Source organism: Centroberyx affinis, unplaced genomic scaffold (assembly GCF_046629955.1).
Source record: "Centroberyx affinis isolate AG114_WGS23_722 - 3 ecotype Tasmania unplaced genomic scaffold, CSIRO-AGI_Caff_v1 ptg003640l_1, whole genome shotgun sequence".
Lineage (NCBI taxonomy): Eukaryota > Metazoa > Chordata > Actinopteri > Beryciformes > Berycidae > Centroberyx > Centroberyx affinis.
Window position 1 is genome coordinate 44,927 of NW_027281549.1, and position 25,276 is coordinate 70,202.

General features: G+C 40.9%; 1 protein-coding gene across 2 annotated transcripts; it reads left to right on the forward strand.

The window, feature by feature from the left end:
* Positions 1 to 916: 916 nt before the first annotated feature.
* cul3b (cullin 3b) lies at positions 917 to 24,920 on the forward strand. 2 transcript variants are annotated; one of them, XM_071540458.1, is made up of 16 exons: positions 917 to 1,147; positions 7,105 to 7,302; positions 11,267 to 11,380; positions 12,327 to 12,487; positions 14,255 to 14,369; positions 14,990 to 15,218; positions 15,750 to 15,895; positions 17,713 to 17,889; positions 18,483 to 18,653; positions 19,375 to 19,482; positions 20,221 to 20,345; positions 20,730 to 20,826; positions 21,561 to 21,695; positions 22,037 to 22,223; positions 22,785 to 22,930; positions 23,654 to 24,920. In XM_071540458.1, exons 1-16 carry the CDS (start codon positions 1,085 to 1,087, stop codon positions 23,783 to 23,785), a joined length of 2,304 nt encoding a protein of 767 aa, XP_071396559.1. In that variant the 5' UTR covers positions 917 to 1,084; the 3' UTR covers positions 23,786 to 24,920. The 2 variants fall into 2 exon arrangements, with proteins under 2 accessions (XP_071396559.1, XP_071396560.1); XM_071540459.1 differs by lacking the exon at positions 7,105 to 7,302.
* Positions 24,921 to 25,276: the final 356 nt, after the last annotated feature.

The window sequence follows — 25,276 nt, forward strand, 5'->3', positions numbered from 1 at the left end:
AAATTGTACTTCTTTGTCTGGAAATATCTCCAAGTCATACAACATTCGGATCAGATGCCACTGAAACTCTGTGAGGTTGTTTTAGACCTGGTACCATCTCCTGTCATCCTGCTGGCCCACCTCACATCTTGGTACTGTATGAGAAACTCTGAATAATGACATCACAAACGTGAATAATTGTCTTGCATTCAGTGTCACATATGGAATCTTATCAGGCCTTCTGAGGCTTCCTAGTTTGACAACAGAGGCTCAAGCCTCTTCCCTGTTGTCACCCAGGATGTCAAATGGATGGCACAGTAAGTCAAGGACTACTCAGAATTATTGCAGTAACGTTACATAAATAATATATGTCATTTGGTGGATGTTTGATTCCAAAGTGCCTAACTTGCATGAATGTATAACATGTGCCAGTTGGTGGATGCTTTACAGTATCATATACATACATTTTTAGGAATTGAGCCCCTAGCTGGTAGTGTTAATACCATGCTCTACCAACTGAGCTATAAAGGACCACTTTTACGTGTGTGTGTGTGTGTGTGTGTGTGTGTGTGTGTGTGTGTGTGTGTGTGTGTGTGTGTGTGTGTGTGTGTGTGTGTGTGTGTGTGTGTGTCTGTCTGTCTGTCTGTCTTATGGAAACCTTATAACTCGATCTTTATGTTTCCTAAATGAACAGCAATTATAAGGACCAAAATCAAAATTGTGTGCTGAAGTCTCTTTTACATCTATGGATCAATTTAGTCGTCCCAAGGTGGGGATATGCCAACTAATCCCTGTGCTCTAGCTGATATTTCAATGACTGTAATAATTGCTGTGAAAATTGATACACTGTCCAAATTATTGGTTTCTCGCGCGAGTTGAAGTGCGTGAGCTCTGCGCAATGAGAACTGCAGGTAGTCCGCCATTGCTGTGTGAAGAACTATCGGATTTGGCATTTGGCTGTCAACAATAAACTTGCAGTGCAGGGACACGGACCTGCGAGGAAGGTCGAGTGAAAGCCCATCGGCCGCTCCATAAACAGTAGACGTCCCTGTCCCTCTCTGGAGAACACTTTCATGTGAATACAGAGTACACGGACTAGCTAACCATGTCCAATCTCAGCAAAGGCGGCACCAAGAAGGACACCAAGATGAGGATACGGGCCTTTCCTGTAAGTGCACACCGCGATAGGTGCTCCGTCTGCCCGACAGGCGGTGACTCGATCACCGTGGTCTGGGGTTGCTGGCTAAATGCTAGCAGGCTAACCAGCTGAGCAGCATATATGGCCTGCCTATTCGTAAACAAACTGCAGGCGTCAAATTTCCTGTTGGTCCGACTCTTTACTAAGTAACTGACTGGTTTGTTAGTTATCTACCCTGCTATATTACTAGCTCAGCAAAGTGTTTATTAATCAGTATCATTGTCCCTTTTCTCACAACTCGCCTAGCTAGCAAATTGGATTTGTCGACATACTTGCTGACTGACTAGCCAACGTTAGCACTTGTTCCTGACACTTGTTGTTTTTACTGCTTTTAGGCTTTCTTGGTCAAATGAATGCCGTCTTTGTGTTTGATCAGTATACCTGACATGTGTGCATTGAAATGCCAGCTGGATTTCCAACTGCCTGCGAGAACCTGCAGTAACGTTTCTAATGTTCTAGGTAGCCGGATGCTAACGTAGAGTAAACTAGCTAACCCAGTTTATGGTTCGTATCAATGGCTACAGTGATCGACGCTATGTGAAGCTATCTTTGTGTTATTGTTGCAGTGTTCATATTGAGGTTTAGGGGTCTTTTCCCCATCCACCTGTCACTCCCTTTGTCTGCAAGTCATTAAAGGACCTCATTTAGACGAACTGACCCCATTTCACATAACATGAATTTTCAGCCTGCCTGTAATTGGCTGAATATGATTGCATATCATCCAGCATCTTGCTTGATTTCTCGTCTGTGAGAAATGGATTTGAAATTGTGCACCTTAGCCAGAGTAGAAAGTCTCAGCCACAAACCTGGTATTAATTTAGAGAGGACCTTATGTGAGCCTGTTGAATGTGGCCCAGCCCTGACAGGGAGCAACATCTTGACATGCATGTGTTTGGGCTTGTCTGGTGAGAAGGAGCACACACTGCTCCTCCTCACTAGAGGTGCCACACTGTAAGAACACACGTTTCTCTTTTGGCACATATGACATGTCTTTGCCTGGCTACTGGGAAGTCTGTAAGAATGAAGCTTTACAAGAGGGGGTTTGATCAGAGAGCTAAGTACCCAGTCCTCATTATCAGTCCAGCTATGGATAGTTGTAATGATAATGCTGCACCAAATAACTTTTTTGCTCACTGCCCACAGTGGCAGGTAAATAGAAAAATATGTTCTTACACATAACACAAAATTTAAGCTGCCAGCCTTTGTCTGGCGATTGTAAGCCTATACACAACCTATGTAAATGGCTAATGAAGAATTGACAATTTGTGGCCATGCTGTAGTTGAGCCTCATCTCATACTCAGGAATGTGTGTGGTTGGCAGTTACAGCAATAGAGTATCCAGAGGATAATGACAACTTTACACATAAATAATTGTCCCAAAAGGCTTAAACAAGTTGAATGGCCTGTATAAAGGCTGGTTTTACAGATATTACAGATATTATGTTGATATTGGCTTGTATCCCTTCAATTTTACATTTTAGCTATTCCGCTGTTGCTCTTATCAGTAAGAGTTTAGAGCAACTTGCAGTGATTGAGCAGGCAGGGGTTTCTTCTCCTCCACAAGGACACTTCAACCCAACTTCCCATGACTGTTGATGGAGAAATCGGCTGGTGCAGGAATCAAACCTCTGACCTTTTAGTTATGGGATGGTCACTAATCTAGCCTTTTTTCATTCAGTGTGAGAGCCAATAGGGGGAAGAGCATGTTTATCAGCAAGCGTATGAGACTTGTTAATTTTCCGCCCCAGTTATCGACAGCAGTATAGAACTCTGCCCTCAGTGCCTTCCATTAGTCAGACCTGTCAACTCTCCCGTTTTTCCCGGGTTTCTCCTGTATTTTCACCCCCTCTCCCGCCGTGCTCCTGTTTGGTAATTTTCCCCGTAAATTTCCCGTGTTTCCCTTTTTTATTTTTACAGTTATACAGAGAGAGAGAGAGAGGTGAGTGAGTGAGAGAGAGAGAGAGACAGGTGAATGAGAGAGAGAGAGAGGTGAGTGAGCGAGAGAGAGACAGGTGAGTGAGCGAGAGAGAGAGAGACAGGTGAGTGAGCGAGAGAGAGACAGGTGAGTGAGCGAGAGAGAGACAGGTGAGTGAGCGAGAGAAACAGGTGAGTGAGCGAGAGAGACAGGTGAGTGAGCGAGAGAGAGCGGTGAGTGAGCTATGCCTCCACCCCTCGTCAGATGAGCCGATCAGCACGATCAGACAGCAGTAAAACGTAACAAAATAGAAAGGAATCCTTCCAAAAAACAAAAAGGTGGGGCAGAGGAATTGAGGGACAAAAAGTAAAGGCCCGTGAAGCTGAGGCATCAAAATGTGCAAAAATTACTGACCTTTTCAGTAGTGCAAGCACCTGCAGCATTTCCATTGCTGGTGGAACGGCATCAAGAGGCTCAGTGCCTCTCTCTACATGTCCATCCCTTTACTCCACCTTTTAATTGTTTATAGTTTGTTATTAGACAACTTTATAGTTTATTAGAATTTATTGTTACCTGGTGTTGGTTAATTTAAATATTTATTGTTGAAAGTTACCAAATTAAAGTGATAAAAATGGCAATGGCAATCCCTGACTGATTTCATCTGTAGGCCTATTGATCGCCTTTTCAAATATATCCCTTTATCATGATGCACTAAATGCTCAATCTTGTGATATCCTCACAGTGGTGGTCTGCTGGCAACAGATAGTATGTAGTACTTTATATACTGTATAAGTAGTGACACTATCATGTAGCCTATGCGTCAATGAGGTGGGGATGGTGGAATATTCGCAGGCTGGATGTGGGCCGGGTCTGGGTCAAAAAGTCCGGGGCCATTTTCTTGTCCCAGTCCGTCCCTGATCAGACGCCAGCAAAAAAAAAGCTAAATATCTATATAGATATTTAGACACTTAGGAGACTATTTATCCATTCCTGACCAGAAGTATGTTGGGAAACAACCATGTTTTGCAAGGTTTAGGATGGAGTTTAGTATTGGTCACGGTGGGAAAAAATATGTCAGCTAGCATGCTAGTTGGTAGATCTCTGGAACTGAGAGAGTAAATCCCTTTCCTAATGTAAAAATTATGATCGGGTGGGGGTCCCGGAAAATCTTCCTTATTTTCAAAGCCCAATGTTGACAGGTATGCATTAGTGTTTATTCATACTTGTTCATTATCTTTTTAATTGAAACACTTCATGATGACCATGAGATTTTGTGCCAATTTAGCCCTAATTAAGCTATTGCAAAGATTTTCAGAAAACAGGGTGAAAATCCATAAGATAGCCTATCTCTTCTGAGAGGCTGTTTCAGTATCCATAATTGAGGCAGCAACACCATCCACAAATCAAGAGCTGGCCACATAAACAATAAGTAACATAGGCTGTGAATCAAATGTTAGCTAGTAAATTTGAAAAAAAAAGTTCTGTCTAGGAACTTAGCTTTGAGTTTATCAATCAGCATAGTTCTAGCAGCTCTATTACTTCCATGTAATCTAAAAACTAACCAAAAAGCAATTAGGCTAATCATAGATAATTGTATATTCAGATTTTATGTTTACACGGTTAATTATGGTGTAATTAGGTGATATTGAAGTGTTTGTTATATTTTCAATTCCCATGAAAGTCCTGTGGTGGTATATCAAGCACTTCCATTATGTGTGACCAATCACAACCTTTGAATATGCACCCATTTGACCAAAACGAGAGTTAATATGAAGCCCAGGTCTGGTGGGAAGGAAAGAGAGAAACCGCACGTAGGCCATCTTTGGAAAAACATAGTGATGAGCAAAGTGGAAAAGAATGGATCGGCCCAATGTCAGAGAGGAGAATCTTTCTCCTGAGTCTGAACGTGTTTTAGTTCATAAAAGTGGTTTTAAACCAGATGATGACAAACAAGTAAAGATTCTATGCAAAGTTTGCCTCAGGGTAAACTGCCCTTGTGAGACACTATACCTGCTATGCATGTACTGTAGCTGTATATCGTCAGTTACATTTGTTGTTTAGTTTTATTTGTTGCATTTTGTAAATAAGGACCACAATAAGACAATAAGAGTGAAAACAAGACTTTCTAGCTGCCACTACTTTGAGAAATACTGCACTGAAAAAGTAAAAGGTGCAAAAGTGAATTTTTTTTTCTCCCTGAAACTGAGACAAATAATCATGAATGTAATCGTGTTCATGATCACTGTTTAGCAAAATAATCAGGATTATCATTTTTGCCATAATCATGCAGCCCTAATTTTAGCAGCGGTATGTGGCTGCCGCTGTTGCTGCTATGGTAATGAAGGCCCAGTTAAAAAGACAATTTGGGGGTGTATTGAGCAGCAGGATCAGGTTTGAGTGGGTGGTCATTACAATGGACACAAACGTGCCCAAATGGACATTGTGTTTTGTTTTTTCTCCTGTAACAGCCAGCATCCTTGGAGCAACAAACTGCCATGTTCCAGACACAATCTGTTTTTCAAATTCAATTCTTCCATTCTTCTGAAAATACTGTCTCAGTAACTTGCATCTTTATTGAACACATTTTCAGGGAACAGAGAAATCAGGGACAGAGAACAGGGAACAGAATTCAACCAATTGAAAATGAGCTAACCTAAATCAGAAGTAATCTGTATTCTTTCAACAGTGGTATAGCATTGTTTCTTTGGAAAAATTATGAATCAGGTTTTCATGACTTGGCTGGATTTTGCCATCGGCACTGATTCAACCAGAGAAAAAAATGTAGCAACACCAGAAAAACACGTAGCAAAATGTGGCACTTGGGAGTGCACTCAAAATAAACTGTATTTAAGTTTCCATTGCCTGTGATTTTTGGAGGGGACGTTTGGGTGCAATGACCAAATTCTAGTAGGATATTTTACATTTTTGGGGGTCATTGGTACAATGGCACACCCCAGATCCTGTTGTTCTCCTGCTGGAATTAATTGCAAATGTCTTCATTTTTTTCTCTTTTCATTTTACACAGCATTATTGCTACTACATAGATCCAGTAACTGTCCCGGTGTGGATTATGCTTTGCGCATGGTTTCCCCCACTGTTTCTCCACAGATATCTGGTGTGATTCTCTCCATATGATAACATAAAAATATCAGAGATATCAAAATATCTCAGTATTTCTCAACAAATTCAAAGCAGTCCATGTTTTTGCATGCAACACTGTTGGGATGCAACAAAATGTATTGCTCAGTGGAGAGTGTTACATGTTAAATTTATCTTTTTAAATCAGAATACTACTTAGGGAAAGCAGATATGTGACATCCAAGTTCAGACTTTTCTAGCTGCTCGAGTTTGCATGAAATATAACCGTGGATTCAAATGAGCTGGCAGACAGCAGCAGCCATCCTTGTAGCTATTAACTGCTATCATGTTATGACTTCTTTGACGTAAGGCAGCTTAAGGCCTAGTGTGAGTTCACAGATGTGTTTGTGAAAGTGTTTCACAACGACAAGCCAGACAGTAAAGATGTAGGGAGTAGTCAGTGGAGGGAGGAGTGACTCTGGGGCTAAAATGGCAGTAAAATTGTGATCACAGGTACAACACAGTTCCCACTTAAACTGTAAGCTTGTGGCTTATTCTCAATAGTAGGATTTAATAACATAATGTAAATAATGAATAATCAATTGTACTGTATGTGATAGAGATTATAGATCTTAACCAAGCCTATGGTTATTCATGTGGACTAGCCAGGTAGACCATTGTTCCACACCCCCATCCCCACTTTTCCAATACAGAAAAAATCCCTGGACAAAAACTCAATAGAGGTAGGAGACAGTCTGCATGTGGAGGCTACTTTTAAAAAAGATCTTTGGTGTTACATACTATTGCTTGATATTTCATTGAAAAAAAAAAAGGAATGATTTGAGAGAGGATGTAAGGGGATGGCGTCCCCCATGTTAGTACAAATAATCAGAGGTGAGATGGTCGTCTAACCCAACTGGCCTGCCTGTTGCAGATGACGATGGATGAGAAGTATGTCAACAACATCTGGGACCTTCTGAAGAACGCCATCCAGGAGATCCAGAGGAAGAACAACAGCGGGCTGAGCTTCGAGGAGCTGTACAGGAATGCCTACACGATGGTGCTCCACAAGCATGGCGAGAAGCTGTACACGGGCCTGCGGGAGGTCGTCACTGAACACCTTATCAACAAAGTAAGGCTGACACAGATGGTACGCCAAGACAGCTGCAGCACATTAATTAAGTATCAGTTGACAGGATACACCATCAGAGTCTCAGGGGATCCAAATTTTACAGGCCAATCTAGCGACACATATCCTTTTAGGCAATTAACCAAGCTAGTCTACATTGCTTTATTCAGCCTTCATTGCAGGACTTGAGAAGGCTTTGACAGTGTAACATGGTCACTAGCTTTGGATCCAGTTGTTTTATTTATGCAACCCACCTTAGGGCCCAGACCATTGCTTCAGATACACTTGGCTACACCACAGCCCCGACTGAAGTAGCAGCACTAAATCAACAGAGCACTGTCAATATGGGAGGTACATTTCAGCCATGAAAGAGACAATGTCACCTCATTAACAAAGTGGAGAAAATTTAGGATGCAATTCTACAGCGATTCTACAGTGGCACTTCATCATTAAAGTGCAGGGCGGTATAAGGACTGCCTCATGTAGTAGCACTTGATTTAACAAATTAAGGTCAGTAACACAGGTGTCGTGACATATCAGGTAGTTTTAGATATATTTGTAGATATCATTTGATTAGGTTTTATGTTTTCTAAGTTTCATTACATTTAAGTTTATGGCCGTAGCTAGACTCACTGACTGAGGTAGCGAGCCACGTAAGAATAGCTGGCTTGAATAGTCATCTGGCTGGTTTGTGTCTCCTTACACTGACGTTTTTCCAAGGAGCACACTTGCTCCCAAATTGAGCTTTACGAGTTCTAGAGAAAAATGTATCTGTAAACATAGTGTGCTCCTCCTCCCTTTTTATTCTAGTTTGCACATGCTTCTTTCTCAATTTTATATGTAGTATGATTAATTTATTTTTAGGAGAATGTGTTTTTGAAAAAGGTTTCACTGTAAAACCCTGTAATCTCTCTCATGAGGTGTCTTGCACACCTTTGATACTCATATTAGTTTTTCTAGTTTGAGAATAGCCTTGAATTATTAGGCGCACATGGCAGGGTTATAGAAGGCAATGTGTGAACTTGCAAGCTTTCAAATTTTGCTAACCAGTGTGGATTATAAAACTTTTTGAATTTCGGAGTGTACCTGTAATAAACATAACAAACCTAAACCTTAAAAGCCAAGGGTAATTTGAAGTCGCATGCAGTGCCATCGCATAAAACAATGCTCATTTTCATGAAAACATCATTAAAACTAAAACAGCCATCTGTGCGTTTTTCCTCTACCAATGGAGATTATCATAACACACCAAGAAATGTTTGCGTTGAGATGCTCTTAATTAATCTCGCCAGACACTCAACATCATGTGATGACACATTGCTTGCAAGACAAATGAAATCATATGCTCCTAATTTTTTGTGTATTTACAATGTGTTTGACTGTTCTTTTACTCAGGACTGTAATGGATAGATAAATAAATACATATATCTGTTTTATTTAACATTCGTTTATCTAAACTAGCTTTGCCGAGATCTAGGATTTCTTTTACAAGGGAGACCCGGCCAAGATGGCAACAGCACATTAAGTTACAGATGGAGCAAGCAGGGCAGGAAACAAACTTTTCTGTTTATCTGCCACAGTGAAGAGAGCATCCATTTTCACTATTTCATCAGCCAGCTACGTTTTTAGAATAGAAGAAAACACTGAAATTACTGTCGATTTGCTGTCCAAGTTTCTGTTAGAGCAGAAAAACTTTGTCTGGTGGCAAGTGTTAATTTTCTACCCTAATAACTGCAAATAACAAATTTGCTGTTATCAGGGTGACAATCAAAGAGAGAGTTGGGGGAAGGGACAGGGTGCAGAAGCAAATCAAAATCTAATCAAAGCAATTGATTGAATTATAGGGTTGAATTTAGGCGGATTGCTCGACAACCTCTATTCAGAAGCCTATTCGGTGCTGAACAGAAGCTGTCATAGGTTTCATATTAAGCCTATTACTGTTAAACTTCAGGTATCAGTGTGTTTGCGTGGCATCCTTGCAAAACAAAGGGAGTACCAGAAAACATGATTTATTCCCATTCATGAGCAGCCTCATGAGAGTGAGTGGGAGTAAAATGAAATTAGAAAGCTGGGAAATTGGCTTTCAGTGGGAGTTGCTCAAGTCTTGGGAAATGGGAGATTTTGAAAAGCTTGTTCAAGGATCGCTCACAGACCACCTTCTGACAGACTCCTGTGATTGAGGGTATGGGCGGGGGCAGGGAGCGCCCTGTTTTAGGGATGGGAGTCTTGAGTGGTAAATTTGTCCTGTGTTTACAATTTCAATTCAAAGCAGCAAATCTAGGCCGCCTGTCCGCTAGCCTTTCATAAAGGGGTTTTAGCATTCTTTGTTAGAGGAAAGTCAGCGCATCCGTGTGTCTTTGATTAACGCTTTGACAGAGCAGAATTTTCTGTTTTCTGTTTTTAGTCGATGTTCTTATTCAGAGCGATCCACAGCAAGTGCAACGGTAGAAATGCCAAATATTTGTGAATCTGATTATTGTAAGCAGCCTGGTAAAGAACAAGTACAAGGGACAATAATATAATGCTCGGAACTGTGAACTTAATTTGTTTCTAAATTCCTACTAAGTGAGAGAAAGAGAGAGAAAGCTAACAATAAATGTTTTCCCTAAACTTGCACTTGTTTCTGTTGTACATAATTAGTGACAAAGTACAATTAAATCTGTACTGGATGCTTCTGCGAAGCACACAGAAACAATATTTCAGCAGCAGGCTACTATTGAACACAAGCCAGTTTGTCTTACAGCTTAATTAAATGCACATTCTCGACTTGGCACTTGGTCTTGCTAAATTACTGTAAACACCTCAGCCAGACTTGAGTGGCTCTGGTAGCCACCATTGGATTGAAATGACAGAATGATACTCAGAGATTAAGTAGTTTATATGCACAAGAAAATCACTAAATTATAAGGCTATTTCTATGCAACATTCAAACTACTTCTCAGTTTGGTTTGGTAGATTATAGTTAACAATTGCAGCCTACAAGTTAACAGTCAGTAAGGAGATTTGATGACCTGAGACCTGTTGAACCATGACTCGGTTGAGCACTGACCAGGGATCTGCTTTCCTACCCCAACCTTTCCCCTTCCCCAGTCTCAACTTTATCCCTAAACAGTTAAAACAGTAATGCAGCTCCTCCTTCTGAATATCATTTTGCAATTGATTACTTAAGGGTGTCATTTAATATACTTACTTTACTTTAAAATTGCTATTCTGTATGCTAGACCAGCAGCACTCAGAAAGTTCTAGAGAGAATCTTACATAATTGGAAATTTCAGAATAAGATAAGCATAAAATCACCTTCATCCTACCAGCTCTAGGCAACAATAGCAGCTGACTACCTTATAATTACTTTGAAAACAATTTTTTTATGTATCTTGCAAGCCATGAGTTTGAATCTGCTTAATCATTCCACAAGATAAATCAAGCGCTCCCTAAGCACTTTCCATAAGCCATATTTTGAAGGCATATTCAGATTTATGCTCAGGTCTAGTTCCTTTCTACACCTTGATGCTTGACCTGGATGGGGAGAAGGAGTGAGTCAGTCTGCGAGGGCTGATCTCGTCTCGCAGTAGGAATAGAGGTGATAATGCATCATCTCTGTCCAGAGGGAGAGAAAGGGGAGGCCAGTGTGCCCTTTCGAATCATACTCCACAGGGACATTAGGTTTACAGTGCTGAGTCACACTGCAGCATGAGGATTATCAAGCTATTGTCTGCCTGGATAGTAGAGAAAAGGTCCTAAAAGAAAAGGGGAAGACGGATCACAATAAAAGACTGCATGAACAAGAAATGACAAATAAACTTCAAATCTCAACTTGTTTTGGGGATATTTTTGCTCTTTAACAATGTTTCTCAAACTGTACTTTGTTGGGTTTGTTTTTTCTTGGACAGGCATCCCATTGCCACTGAAGCCTTAGTAGTAGCTCTAATATGCTCACCTTGTGTTTGTCTGTCTGTCTCCCCCAAAGGTACGAGAAGATGTCCTCAACTCCCTAAACAATAACTTCCTACAAACCCTGAATCAGGCTTGGAATGACCATCAGACGGCTATGGTGATGATCAGAGACATCCTGATGTACATGGTGAGTGGCAGCTGCTCCCTGTGGTCAGTTACCGGATGCTGTAGTGAGGAGAAGAACCGCAGAACCAGACCAGTTAATACTTGTTGCTGCCCTGTTTACAACAGCGTTAGAGCATTTTTATCAAGAGCCTGTGTGTTCAAACATACTGGAGTGGTGGGGCTGGCTTTCAGTGATTTGTTGATGGGTCTGTGCAGCATTTTAAAATTTATGTAAGGTTCATTCACCAAATCCCCACACACCAGACACAGAACGGACATGTGGCGGGTGCTTAGGGGAGCCCACTTCCTTTTGGTGCCCATGTTAATGGACTGGAGTGAACACACGAGCCACGGCGGGGAGCAGTGTGTGTGGCTCTTAGACCTATAGTGATAGTTTTGGCGTCTGTTTTCTATGAGCCAGAAATACACTGGTCATACCTGCATCTTGTCACCACAGAGGCATATATGTATTTGGTGAGCAAACATTTGATGTCTTTACTGTTGTTGATTAATAGATGTGCACTGATGTCAATTTTAAAAGCAGATCTGCTTTTGAAATGCCACTTGCCAAATGAACATGGGGTCTGTAATTGAATTGTCACTGAAATGAGCAAGAATAGATGTTAAGTAAATATTTAGGTTACCATTTCAATAAGTGGATAGATAGATCACATTCATGATCAATAAATCATATACAATCATGGTCTGAAATAAACACGCAGAAATTACACTGTAACCACTGTATCACATTAAAATACGGTGGTTAGTTTTATGCAATAGGCTTATATTCTCATAAAAGATTGAATTTTGTGCAGTTAAAAACAGGTTGACACTAAACCCTCTTCAAACAGTGACATTTGAACAGATGAAAGACCATTTAGGATGATAAAGGGAAAAAAAGCTTATTTCCACTGTGGTCCTTTGAAGTTCAGACATTAATTCTCCCTTTCCTTGTGTTTGGCCGACAGGACCGGGTGTACGTACAGCAGAACAACGTAGAGAACGTCTACAACCTGGGTCTTATCATCTTCAGGGATCAGGTGGTTCGCTACGGCTGCATCAGAGACCACCTCCGACAGACGCTGCTGGACATGATCGCCCGCGAGAGGAAGGGGGAGGTGGTGGACAGGTAGCCCAAGACCCAGAGATAGGGATGATTACATGACCGCTTAATTGATCACTGGTTGATATTGACAGTAGAAATACACTACCAGTCAAAAGTTTGGACACACCTGATTGAATGTACTATGTTTTTCATTATCTTAAAGCCATTTTGATCTGAAGGCTTATGCTTAAATGCTTGAAATTTGTTTCTTTGACAAATATAAATAGTGAAGTTGATGCCTATGTATGAATTTCTTTCCAAAGCCTTTGCCTTTCCATCAAGGCAAAGGGCAGCTACTTTAAAGAATCTAAAATATACGAGTTTTCATTTGTTTAACACTTTTTTTGGTCACTGCATAAGTTGTGTGTCCAAACTTTTGACTGGTAGTGTATTAAAAGTATAGTAAACTAAATTTTGCTTATAGAAGCCAGAACAATAAAATACATTTCAGTTGAGCATTAATTTGGGTTAAAAAAAAAATTGAATTCCCATCTTTTATATTTACTGAACAAAGCAGGGAAAATGTTAAGTCATCTTCCGTTGCCAGAGTTGAACAGTGAGTGCCTGCTTTTGGCATACGCAATGACAGAGCTGTCAAGTACATCTGTTACAGTTGCATCTACCGGGATGTTCACTGAAATGATGCCTTTGACATTTGAACACATTGGTTTTCTGAGCTGTATGCCAATTCTTTTTCCATGAAAACATTAGCAAAAGTTAATTGACAAGCATATTAAATGTTAAATGGTCGTCCAAAATCATTGATTTGAACTGTAATGCTGTTAGTGTCCATTCAAATTCTGTGGTTAGATCGCTTAGAGCCCTGCCAGGAGAGATTCTGTGAAAGTCTTGCTCAGGCTCAGACACAAAACAGGACTAGTTTTTGGAAGTCTGTTAAGAGCTTCTCGCATTAAAGAAAGGATCTGCATCAGCTGCTAACGTCATGGCTGGGACATAACTCTACTGCATCCTGTAGAGCTGTCAAGGAGGTGGCTGCTAGCAGATAAATTGTGACACGTTGGAAAATGTAGCAACACTGTTATGACAAAGAAAATCAACCCTGTAGCTTAGCTCACCACTTTGACAGTGACAATTTGCATCCATTCTCAGTTTTCTTTAAGAGCATTTTGCCTGTGTTAACATTATGGAAAATTGATAGTTGTACTGTGAAAGCACAAGATGACAGGTCCTGTGATCTGTACAGCTTAGATCATTTTTTTATTTTGTGATTCTATTGCATATTTGTGTAAACCCCAGAATAGCTGCCAGAAAAATAGCTCAGTGGTAGATAATGGGGCTCTGAATGAATGCAAATATAAACGGATCCAGTTTTTCTCCATTGGGAGGCGCTGTAGCGGTGCTGCACTGCTGCCGAATCCCTGGCATTACTACTAAGAGATGTACAGTTTTCCTACTTCTCTCCCATTATTTGCTGCATTTTGTGATGCCTGGATCACCTCCCTGCCAGGAGAGACTTGAATTCCAGTCCATATTAGTAACTTTCCACAGATTTGTTTCATCCTTTGTTAGGGCTATCAGTTGCCCCCAAAATTTAATTCAACCACAAATTAACTGAAAGGAGTCAAATTTGACAGAAATTAAAATATTAATGTATACATTTCCATAATATTGACAAATGAAAGCAAGGTGCACTGAACGGACAATGCATTCTAAACAGACAGATTCTGTCTGGAGTTGATGAACATGTGGTTTTTCCATTGTTCAGTTTCTTGAAAGATCTTCAAGATCTGTGTCAGCCTTAATGCTTTGTCTGCTCGTCCTCTCCACCAGGGGGGCCATCAGGAACGCCTGCCAAATGTTAATGATCCTCGGCCTCGAAGGGAGATCTGTTTATGAAGAGGACTTTGAGGCGCCGTTCCTAGAAATGTCTGCAGAATTTTTCCAGGTTAGTGGGACAGTGTCATTTCCCCTGATGCTCTAAATATCTAAGAGAAAAAAGTGGATTAAGAACATGACTTAGTTGTATTTAATACAAGTACAGATTCTGTACAGTCCCATGGCACATTTGTGGTCATGCAAGCTGCAGCTAGCTGCCCAACTGAAATGGTTTCAAAACATGTCATGTCCATGTCATGAAGGGTTGTGAATTAGGACCAGTCCAACTTTTGGTATATACAGTATGTATTTCCAATAATGTACATCCCAAACAAATCAAAGCAGATTTTTTCCTCAGATGTTGACTTGAGTAGTCAAAGATTGAGTAGACTTTCTGAATACGAGTAGAGGATTGTGGGAGTTGTATGAAAATTTGTTACAGTGTGAGGATTCATAGTTAAGGTTACATTTTCACAATAATAGAACTTTTACTTATTTTTATTAAGTAGTAGCTCAATAAACAACAGACATGCTTTGTAGAAAAAAAAATTCTCAAGTGGTATACATCATGATGAAATTTGATCCCTGACTGAAGTGGATTGGCCTCTTGATGTGCCAAAAACACTTAAGGATTTGAAGAGCCTTGCTGTCGTTTAGAGCTGACAAGTGTTTCTTTTCTTTCCCTGTCAGATGGAGAGCCAAAAGTTCCTGGCGGAAAACAGTGCCAGTGTGTACATAAAGAAGGTGGAGGCCAGGATCAATGAGGAGATTGAGCGGGTGATGCACTGCCTGGACAAATCCACAGAGGAGCCCATCGTCAAGGTGGTGGAGAGGGAGCTCATCTCCAAACACATGAAGACCATCGTTGAGATGGAGAACTCGGGTCTTGTCCACATGCTCAAGAACGGCAAGACAGAAGGTCAGAGCTCAATACCATGCTGCCTTTGTTCAATGTTCATTCATACACATTTGTTGCCATCTTATGGTTGCCATTCTGCACCCTTCCTGCTAAGTATCTGGTTCAATTTACGGGTGAAATGAAATCCACCCAATCTACAGTGAAAGTGCATACATCACTCAACAAAATGGATACTTAGAAATCCCCCAACGCTCTTAACAAATCTTATAACTTTCACTTGCAGGAGAGGTATGGTTGATTTTCCCAGTAATGCAATAATAGACAATAATAGAAACAGTGTTTTTTTTTCTTCTCTAGGTATTTTCATTTAGGTATTTTCAAAGTTAGGCCTATTTCAATTTACTCTCAGTTCAGTCTAATTTAAAAATCCACAGCACTAAAGGAGAGGGTGAATTTCAATTTCAGCTGAACTCAAGTGCTCAGTTGTTTTCAGTAAGTAGTCCTGGGTTTCTAATGTGTGTGTGTGTGTGTGTGTGTCTCTGTCTGTGACTGTCTGTGTGTCTGTGTGTGTTCACGCGCGTCTGCCTACAGATTTGGCATGCATGTATAAGCTGTTTAGCAGGGTCCCCAACGGGCTGAAGACCATGTGTGAGTGTATGAGCTCGTACCTGAGGGAGCAAGGCAAGGCTCTAGTGTCAGAGGAGGGAGAAGGAAAGAACCCTGTAGACTACATCCAGGTAAGAGGATCATCCATTTACACCTTTTCTCCTCAGTGTTATAACAGTCAGTCCAGAGTTGATCTCTTCAGCAAGAGCAGGGGGCGATTTGAACGGTTTAGCTGCCTTTTTAACACACATTATGACTTACTTACCCCATATTTTGGACGGGTGAAAAAAGACACTTGTCTAACCTCTAGCTTTCTTAAAGACTCTGTCACTGATGGCCTCACGGTACCACCAAGTCAAAATCCTAAAGAGCAAGGATAGACTGCTCATTGTAAAGTATATACCCAGGGCTTAAAGCCCTCCGGCCAGGTGCCAGATTTCCGGCATATGGACGTTTTAGATTCACAAACTATTTTCGACAAAAAAAAAGTTTTTGATGCGTTTTATCCAATCATATTCAATGAAGCAAAGCAATATTTTACATTTACGAGCAAGTTTTTTTTTATCCAATGAACAGCAAGCTACTTTCTATCACAATGTAGCACCGATTCCGTAGTGTAGCACAGCTGAAATATGGAAACAAAGTTTATGAAAGCTGGTGAAGATGCAGATGAGACAGGAGTAAAAAACAAACGGCGATAGGTATGGATTGAATAAACGGGTGGAGATGGGAAACCGTTTGACACTTGGTGCGACAAATTAAGGGAACCGGGTGTTTGTTCTGCACTTTGTGCTCAACCAGCAGAAAGAAAGTGCTCTTTCCACATGAGGTCAATCCCAGACACAACGCCGCTATGCGCGCACTCCGATATCTGACCACACCGGGAGCGATACTTACAGCTGCCGCTCCAGCAGCAATGACCCCCAGGGGTCACCTGGTAAGAAAAAAATAATAGATGTGGAAATCCATACGGGCGCCGATTGGTAAACCGCGCACGGCTCCATGTGCATGGATTGGTAAACCATACCCTCGAATTAGTAATCAGTGCGCACAGAGTCCTAAACCATGCCCGCGGATTAGTAGACCGTGCACACGGATTTGTAATATGTATATTGATAACGTCAAACAGGGACACCACAGCGGCCCACAGAGTTGCATATACAATTTAATTAACATGCTTTTTCTACAAGCATGATTTATAGGGAGTAAATAGGTTTCATATTGTCACCAAAACAGACATTGGATCATAAATTAGACCTACTGATGTGATTAATCAATGGTTATGGTTCACATATGGTCTAGGTGCGTAATGGCTATTACAGCTCACTATATGTATGCCAAGCTGTGTGTAATGGCTCTGGCCCACTGTATATAGGCCTAAAAGTCCCTCTTTGATGTTATCAACGTAGATATTACAAATCTGTGCGCATGGTTTACTAATCCATGGGCACGGTTTAGGAGTAAATTGTAAGAGAACCGTGCCCACTGATTTCCACATCATTGTTTTTGTACCAGGTGACCCCTGGGGGGCTCCACAATTATCCTTATTGCACTAGGTTTATAGATTAATAATGCTGTGTGCTGAATATTCATTCATTCAGCACAGAAATGTGTCAATTATTCTCGTTGCCACCCCCCCGCCCCCCAAATCAGTCAGGAACATTTCAGGCTCAGAATGTTTTTTTGCTTTAAGCCCTGATATACCATCAAATTAAGACATTTTTTCAGTTGTTGATGCATAACTCTGAAATGGCACTAGAGGGCAGCAAGCACAAGAAATAAAGTTTTTGCTTAGCATCTGCTGACGTCTTATGCACTTGAACTCTCTCCCTCTGTCTCTTTCTCTTCTCTTTTCCTGTCTTGATCGCTCTCTTCTTCTCTTCCACTCTTTTCCTCTTACCCATGTTTTTCCTCTCTCCTTGCCTCCCTCCATGCCTCCTTCCTGTAGGGGCTGCTGGACTTGAAGTCGCGTTTTGATCGCTTCCTCCAGGAGTCCTTCAACAACGACCGGCTCTTCAAACAGACAATTGCTGGCGACTTTGAGTACTTCCTTAACCTCAACTCCCGCTCGCCCGAGTACCTCTCGCTCTTCATTGACGACAAGCTGAAGAAAGGAGTGAAAGGGGTGAGCCCTCTGACAGACCCGTCCCTTCGTTTTAGGGCACACTATATAGATATCACTGACCTTTTTCCTTCAGGCTTTGTCACCACACTGTAATTTTACCCTTAAGATTGTATGCCAGACCACGTATCGCCATAGCAAGCAGTGTAATGATAGCATGCCAGAGAGTGCGGCAAATTACTTTTTGATTAAGATTCAGTAGAAGTAGTTAGTGGAACAAACTGGCAAGGTAACCAGCTATTTTACTAGTTTGATTTGTCATTATGTTCTGTAAAATTTGGGCACTGAGATGCATCTTTTTCATGTGTCAGTATTGCAACACAGGCTGCAGTCCCATAATTTTTGATTATTGTGCTACAGCTGTACTTGAGAATGTTTTGGTTTGGAAGATGGTTACTAACTAGTGATGTTGAGATAATTTGACATGTGTAACCTGTTCCAGTGTTGTTTATCAAAGGTTGTGATAACAAGACCAGGGATTTATTACCTGTGAAGATTACTGAGTCTGTGTTGCAATAATTATATGTATGTAGCCTGCTGCATGCTCTGCTTATTTGATGTTTGTAACCTCGTCCTGTGTATTTTTTTATGTCCAGCTGACAGAGCAGGAGGTGGAGTCTATACTGGACAAGGCCATGGTGCTGTTTCGCTTCATGCAGGAGAAGGATGTGTTTGAGCGGTACTACAAGCAGCACCTGGCCCGCAGGCTGCTCACCAACAAGAGCGTCTCCGATGACTCCGAGAAGAACATGATCTCCAAGCTCAAGGTGAGAAGGAGGAGGGGCGTAACATAGCCGCGATCATGCATCAAGCAGAGGCTGTTCCTAGAATAACGAGATTTCAATCAAGATTTCTGTTGAATAAATAATTTAGTCTTGGACATGGCTCAGTCGGTGTCTGTGAAACAGGACCCTAACATGCAACCTCCAACCTCAAGGTGAGAGGGAGGAAGAGCTGCATAAAACTGCATGTCTGCATGCAAAGATTTTGTGTGTGTTTGTAGATTTTCAGTTTTTCCTCTGTACATTAGAACAGCTCATCCCATCCACAAAGCTTTCATCACAGAATCACTGTCCGGTAGTTTTCAGCGTATCACAGCTCACAGTAAAAGGTTTTATTCAGTTTGTTGAGAAACCCTGTGTGACTTTGTAAACGGTTACCCAAAGTCATATGTTGAGCATTTAAGCTTCATTCCATGTACTGAAAGCCGAAGACAGAAGTTTAGACTAGAGTTAATATGAAGTTAACAGTAGCCACCAGCCCAAAGAAAGTAAATAGTAAATCTGTCAAGTCCAGCCACTTCGACTCACAGCCAACCTGTTTTCAATGAATCCCTTCCATCCTGCTTTGGCAGCTGTGTAATTGAATTGTATCTACTTGCCACGATTGACAAGTTGGTTTCACACCCTGAATATGAGGTTTGACATACCTTGATTTACCATTGATTATCCATGTGTAATCCTGTGTCTTCTGCTCCTTGTTTCTCAGACCGAGTGCGGCTGTCAGTTCACCTCTAAACTGGAGGGAATGTTCCGAGACATGAGCATCTCCAACACCACCATGGATGAGTTTAGACAACATCTACAGACAACTGGGGTGAGGAGGCATTTACATAACAACTTATGCTAATGTAATAATAATCAGCCAGCTTGTTAGTCTATAATAAATACATGGCTGCATGACCGACTGAAGATTGCTCTGTTGCTCAATTAAATAAATGTGATTATGCACCTAACTATGCATATCCTGTGAATACATGGTGTTGAATATGACTTGTGCTGCGCTGTCACATGGCTCTTATCACCATGTCCTGTCTGTATTTACTGTGGACTACCTGGAATTGTCACCAGATTTTGGTAGTCATTGTGTTTTGCTGAATGGAGTGGCTGTTTGATTCATATTTATTAATTCATTTAAATGTCTAGTACAACAGACAATAATAAATTGGTGAACCAGATAAACAGTGAGAACAACTATTATTCCTAATGTGGAGTTGCAGCCCCTTTTGCACATTCCATATCTCCACTAAAAATGCTGTCTTTAACGCATCTTGTTCGCTTTATCTACACCTTTGCTTCATGACTGACTTGGATTTAATTGGTAAAATCAACAAGGGATCTCTGCTTTTGCATGGATGCACCTAATCTGTCTAATTCATGGAAAGAGCAGATGTTCCCAGTATGTTTCTACACTCTAGCTACAGTATAAGCTAATTATATCTATTTGTAACAAAGTCTTAACTGCAGCCACACTAGAAGTGAGCTGTTGGTATAAAAGGTTTAATCAATGGTACACTGAGACGTGCTTGTGCTGCTGTATGTTGTCCAACCTCAGGTGTCATTGGGCGGGGTTGATCTGACTGTGAGAGTCCTGACCACAGGCTACTGGCCGACACAGTCCGCGACACCCAAGTGCAACATTCCCCCTTCACCGCGACACGCATTTGAGGTCTTCAGAAGGTGAGTCAGTTCTACACTTTCTGTATGGGCTTTGTACGGGTTTTGGTGCTGATCTGTGTGTATGGTATTAGAGCTGTTCATTCATTTTAGTACAGGGACTGAAAATGTTCATCCTGATCCAGTTGAAATTTAAAGCACTTTGTAACTTTTGTCAAGTGGAATCCCACCAGAAGTAGACCTGCAACCTATTTTGTCTCCTGACCCGTACTTGGAGATAGAAGGTTTTGGCTGTTTGTAGTATTTGAATTCTCATTAGTTTGTACCAAGCCGTATAATCAAGGTATTAACTAATCCTCCTTGGGCCTGTTTCTATTGTCATTATTTAGGTAAATTGACTGTAATTAGATGTTAACTGTTGGTGTGACTCCCCTCTGTTACTTCCAGGTTTTACCTTGCTAAGCACAGTGGCAGACAGCTCACACTGCAGCACCATATGGGCTCTGCAGACCTCAACGCCACCTTCTATGGTCCCATCAAAAAGGTATGTGTCACCTTAAAGGGGAATATCAGCACATTTAAGATTTGAAATATGTTATTTTGATGCCATAAGACAGTTTCTGTGTTTATGAGCATTCACTATTGTTCCCCCTTGCCAGAGACAAATGAGAAGAGTTTATCATTAACTTCTACTCTGTAAAGTCACATGAATGTACGATGTACAGTTCCATCGAGAATTAATGAAAAAATGTAAACGGTGGCAGTTTCAGGCTGTGCAAAGGTATCACAGTGTTGCCAGCTTTCAGGGGAGAGCTGTTCAGGTACATAAATATTGACTGGGCTGTCCTATTCTGTAAAAATTGTTGAATTCTTAATTTCTGTATCATTCCGTTTTAAGCTTTATAGCAATTTCTTGAAGCTGTATGTTACATGAACAGAGAGACTATGTATTTGCATTTATGAATGTTATATTCTCACATTATTCAAAGTTCTATAGTAATGTGTCAAATATCTGTTTATGATTGTGTTCATTTCTCTTTTTTTAATGATACATTGTTAGGTTATACAGGCGGAGGATGTGATGCTGCAAGACATTAAAAACCCTGAAATAAAATGCCCAGTAATAACTAATTGATTGATCACTCCTATGTTATCATCTTCATGATAACTACACAGCGATGGCTAACAGAAAACCAAATTCAGACCTCCTCACATGTTGTTGTAGGGGATTATGAATCATGTTTTTTTTAGTTCTCTGAACTCTTGCCCTGTCCCCAGGAGGACGGGTCAGAGGTCGGGGTGGGAGGAGCCCAGGTGACAGGCTCCAACACCAGGAAGCACATCTTGCAGGTCTCCACCTTCCAGATGACCATCCTCATGCTCTTCAACAACAGGGAGAAGTCCACCTTCGAGGTACAGAACAGTTCATCTACTTATTTCCCTATCAGACTGCAGCACAGTGTGTTGTGGTTCTCCCAATATCACAATGACAGCAATTCTGTCCCATGACGCCAAGTATCACCTTCTAGCATCAGAAGTCCATGCCAAAGAGTACAAGCAACTACCTGTAGATTGATATTGGATGATAGCAACAGTCCAAATAGACTAATAGATCACATAACAAAGTGATCAACTCCTATAATAGATTAGCTTTTGGACACACAACTCTTGGCATTTCTAATAGAAATTCCTAATTTTTATACCCTGCTTTTTTGTATTGTCATGACCCCAACCCTGATCTTTCCACTGTGCAGGAGATCCAGCAGGAGACGGACATCCCAGAGAGGGAGCTGGTGCGGGCGCTGCAGTCGCTGGCCTGTGGGAAGCCCACTCAGAGAGTTCTCACCAAGGAGCCCAAGTCCAAGGAGATTGAGAACGGCCATGTGTTTACAGTCAATGACCAGTTTACCTCCAAGCTGCACCGTGTCAAGATCCAGACAGGTAAATAAAATTAGCTAGGGCAATAAGTGTATGAAGTTTTAGGAAGAAAGTAACATGATATTGCAGTTTGCGATATTTAGTATTGTCATATGTTGAATCTAGTCGGTTGCTCCTGCATGGAGTAAGTCTAATGAGCTGTAATAACGCAGTAATCATTACAGTCGTACAGGCACAGGCACAGGTACAGGTATACACTGACCTTTTGGCAAATAATGCTCAACTTCACCTCTGTTCATTATTTAGTGAACTATGGTGTTTTTGTGACTTTGCTTACTTAGCTCATAACATTCAGTAAACATAGAGTGTGCTAAAGCATTACCATGTACCATAGTAAACAAAACAACACAGTTCAAACTGCCACCAATCACCTTATCACACAATGTTAAATTATTCAGAAAACTTACTTGCCAAAATCAGAGCGTATTTAGAGTTCCATAAGAGTGTATTGCTTCCTTTAACAGCACATTTCAGAATCCAGCAGAGTGTGGTGTTGTTCATGGCTTGGAGCATGTTATGGTGCTTGTCTGTAACATGTATTTTTCTTTTTTGTGCTCCTCCCAGTGGCTGCTAAACAGGGCGAATCGGACCCAGAGAGGAAGGAGACACGACAGAAAGTGGACGACGACAGGAAGCATGAGATCGAAGCTGCCATAGTCCGCATCATGAAGTCCAGAAAGAAGATGCAGCACAACGTACTAGTAGCAGAGGTCAGTCAGCTCAGGACCCAGATGTCTAACATATTACTAAAGCATGTGCTGGTTATGTAGCACACTGTATGTGCCAGTGGGAGAGATCAGTAAATTAACATACAGCATTCAAACATCTACAGAAGGACTTCTCAAATTAGGCATGGGCCCTAAAAAGGTCTTATGGTATCCTGAGCAAAATGGAGAACAGTTTGATTTTACTCTTTCAATTTAATTTCACTATTTGAGAATTGAATGTGGATGCCCAAATAGAAAGGTACAATATCTGTCCAAGGACCTCCAAATGTATTTTTGGAGAGAGATAAATGTTCTCCTTGTGCAAGCTGTTAAATTAAATAACACATAATAAACTGTTGGACCATTTTTCTGGAGACTCACTCAAACACCCCAGTGGGGCCCCAAACTCCACTTTGAGAACCACTATATTAGATAGTGAGAAATAGTCCATTGAGAAAATGATAATGAAATCGATACTGAGGGAATCGATATACTGATCATACAGCAAGTCTCAATGCCACCAGGACCAGTACTGAGCAAAATATTCTGTGATGGTCCCTTGCTAAAAGCACACCTATTTAGAGAAGTTAAGCATGAAATAATCTCTGTTTATACAATATGGAACAAGTTGATGATGGTCATGATAATAAATAGGGTGAAAGTGATGACAATGAGGTGAAGGTGTCATGTACTGACTGTGCTCCTGTGTTTGTTGTGTCTCCCCAGGTCACCCAGCAGCTGCGAGCACGATTCCTCCCTAGTCCTGTAGTCATCAAGAAGCGCATTGAAGGACTCATTGAGAGAGAATATTTGGCACGAACGCCAGAGGACCGCAAAGTGTACACTTACGTAGCATAAAACAAGTGAATTCAATGAAACCTAACACCAAGTCAAGAGAAACTGAGAGCCTTTTTTGGACTGCTATGCGTTTGAATGAACTTGGAAGCGCTTTCATCATTGATTCTGGGAAACACTGGGAAGCTTAACTTTTCTTCCATAAAATGTGTAAAAAAAAATCATTCAAAAGACAGGGAAGTTTTCTAGCAATATTAGATTTCTTCTGCTGAGAGAATTGAATGGATGGGATCTAGCTTTGTTACAGAGTCATGTTTCTCATGTGGCCTTTGGAGAGAATTGGTTGAGCCTGTTTGCCACTTAATTACATTTTGTTCCAAGCAAAGGAAAGAGGAAGGAGTGTTAACAAAATAAGAGACGTGTTACTAAGCGAATGGGCGGCAACATGGAGACCAAGAAAACGTTTGAATTCGCTCCCCTGTTTTAAATGTTGATGTAAATGTGTTATGTTTGTGTTTTGTGGCACCATGATGGCTGTACAGGTTGTCAGACACTATTGGCCTTTTCCTCCAGGGGGTTTTAAATCAAAGAAGAGGACAAAGTGTTAACTGGTACAGACCTGGTTTGCAACGGCAGTAAAATACATTTTGAATACTTGGGGGGGGGGGGGACATAAAGAGTGCTTAATTCATCTTATGTTGCAAATAATATGTCTGTTTTTGAGTTCTTTTTTTAGTGTCTGACAATATAAATCAAGTACACCTCACATAGGTCAAATATTTGATGCCATATTCGGATACATATTTTGCCCAGGTCTGTACTAGTGGTTGGAGAGATCAAGAGCTGTAGCTTCACAGCATGCTTTTATCTAATGGATCAATCAGGGGAACAAGTCTCATAAAGCTCTGTAAATGGTGTATGGTCTCTCATGTCACCTTTTTCTGTTCTGGCCTTCTATATTATTGGATCAACACACAACCAAGAAAATATTTCTCCTCTTTGAATGGAAGGTTCCTGGCAATGCAGGTTTCAAGGAGGATTTTTTTCATTCTCAACTGCATTTTGAATGGATGGAACCAATCTAGCACCATGTTCTAATGTGTACAAATTGTAAAATAATTGTTATTGTACTCACTGCTAAGGTGGATTGTACAGGGCCTTGTTTTCATCATATTAAATGTAGAATAAAGAAAATCAAGGGGTGCTTTTTACGTCCTCTTTCATGAGAAAGCCTTAGTACATGTCTGAAATACTTGCCTCTCTAACCATAATTAAAGCCTAATGTAAATGGTAAGCCACAGTCAAAATGCATGTGTTCCCAGGAGGAACTTTGCAGACCTCTGAAGCCTGCAGTACACTGTTTACTACAGTATGTTGAGGTTGAAGTGCTACATTTCTTCTGAGACTCATAAGAAAATATATTGTGTTGAACCAACATCTTAAAATGGATAGTTAGTGAGAGAATTATATAGGAAACCCACTTTCCTTACTTCCAGTAAAATGTGCATGTGCTGTAGTTGACCACTATACCATAACAACCAATATAGTCTTGTC

Excerpts from the sequence above, each read along its gene's own strand:
- cul3b (XM_071540458.1), top strand. The coding sequence starts at position 1,085 with ATGTCCAATCTCAGCAAAGGCGGCACCAAGAAGGACACCAAGATGAGG. Across the intron at positions 7,303-11,266 it reads CTGAACACCTTATCAACAAA|GTACGAGAAGATGTCCTCAA; the intron begins GTAAGGCTGACA and ends TCTCCCCCAAAG. Across the intron at positions 15,896-17,712 it reads ACCCTGTAGACTACATCCAG|GGGCTGCTGGACTTGAAGTC; the intron begins GTAAGAGGATCA and ends TCCTTCCTGTAG.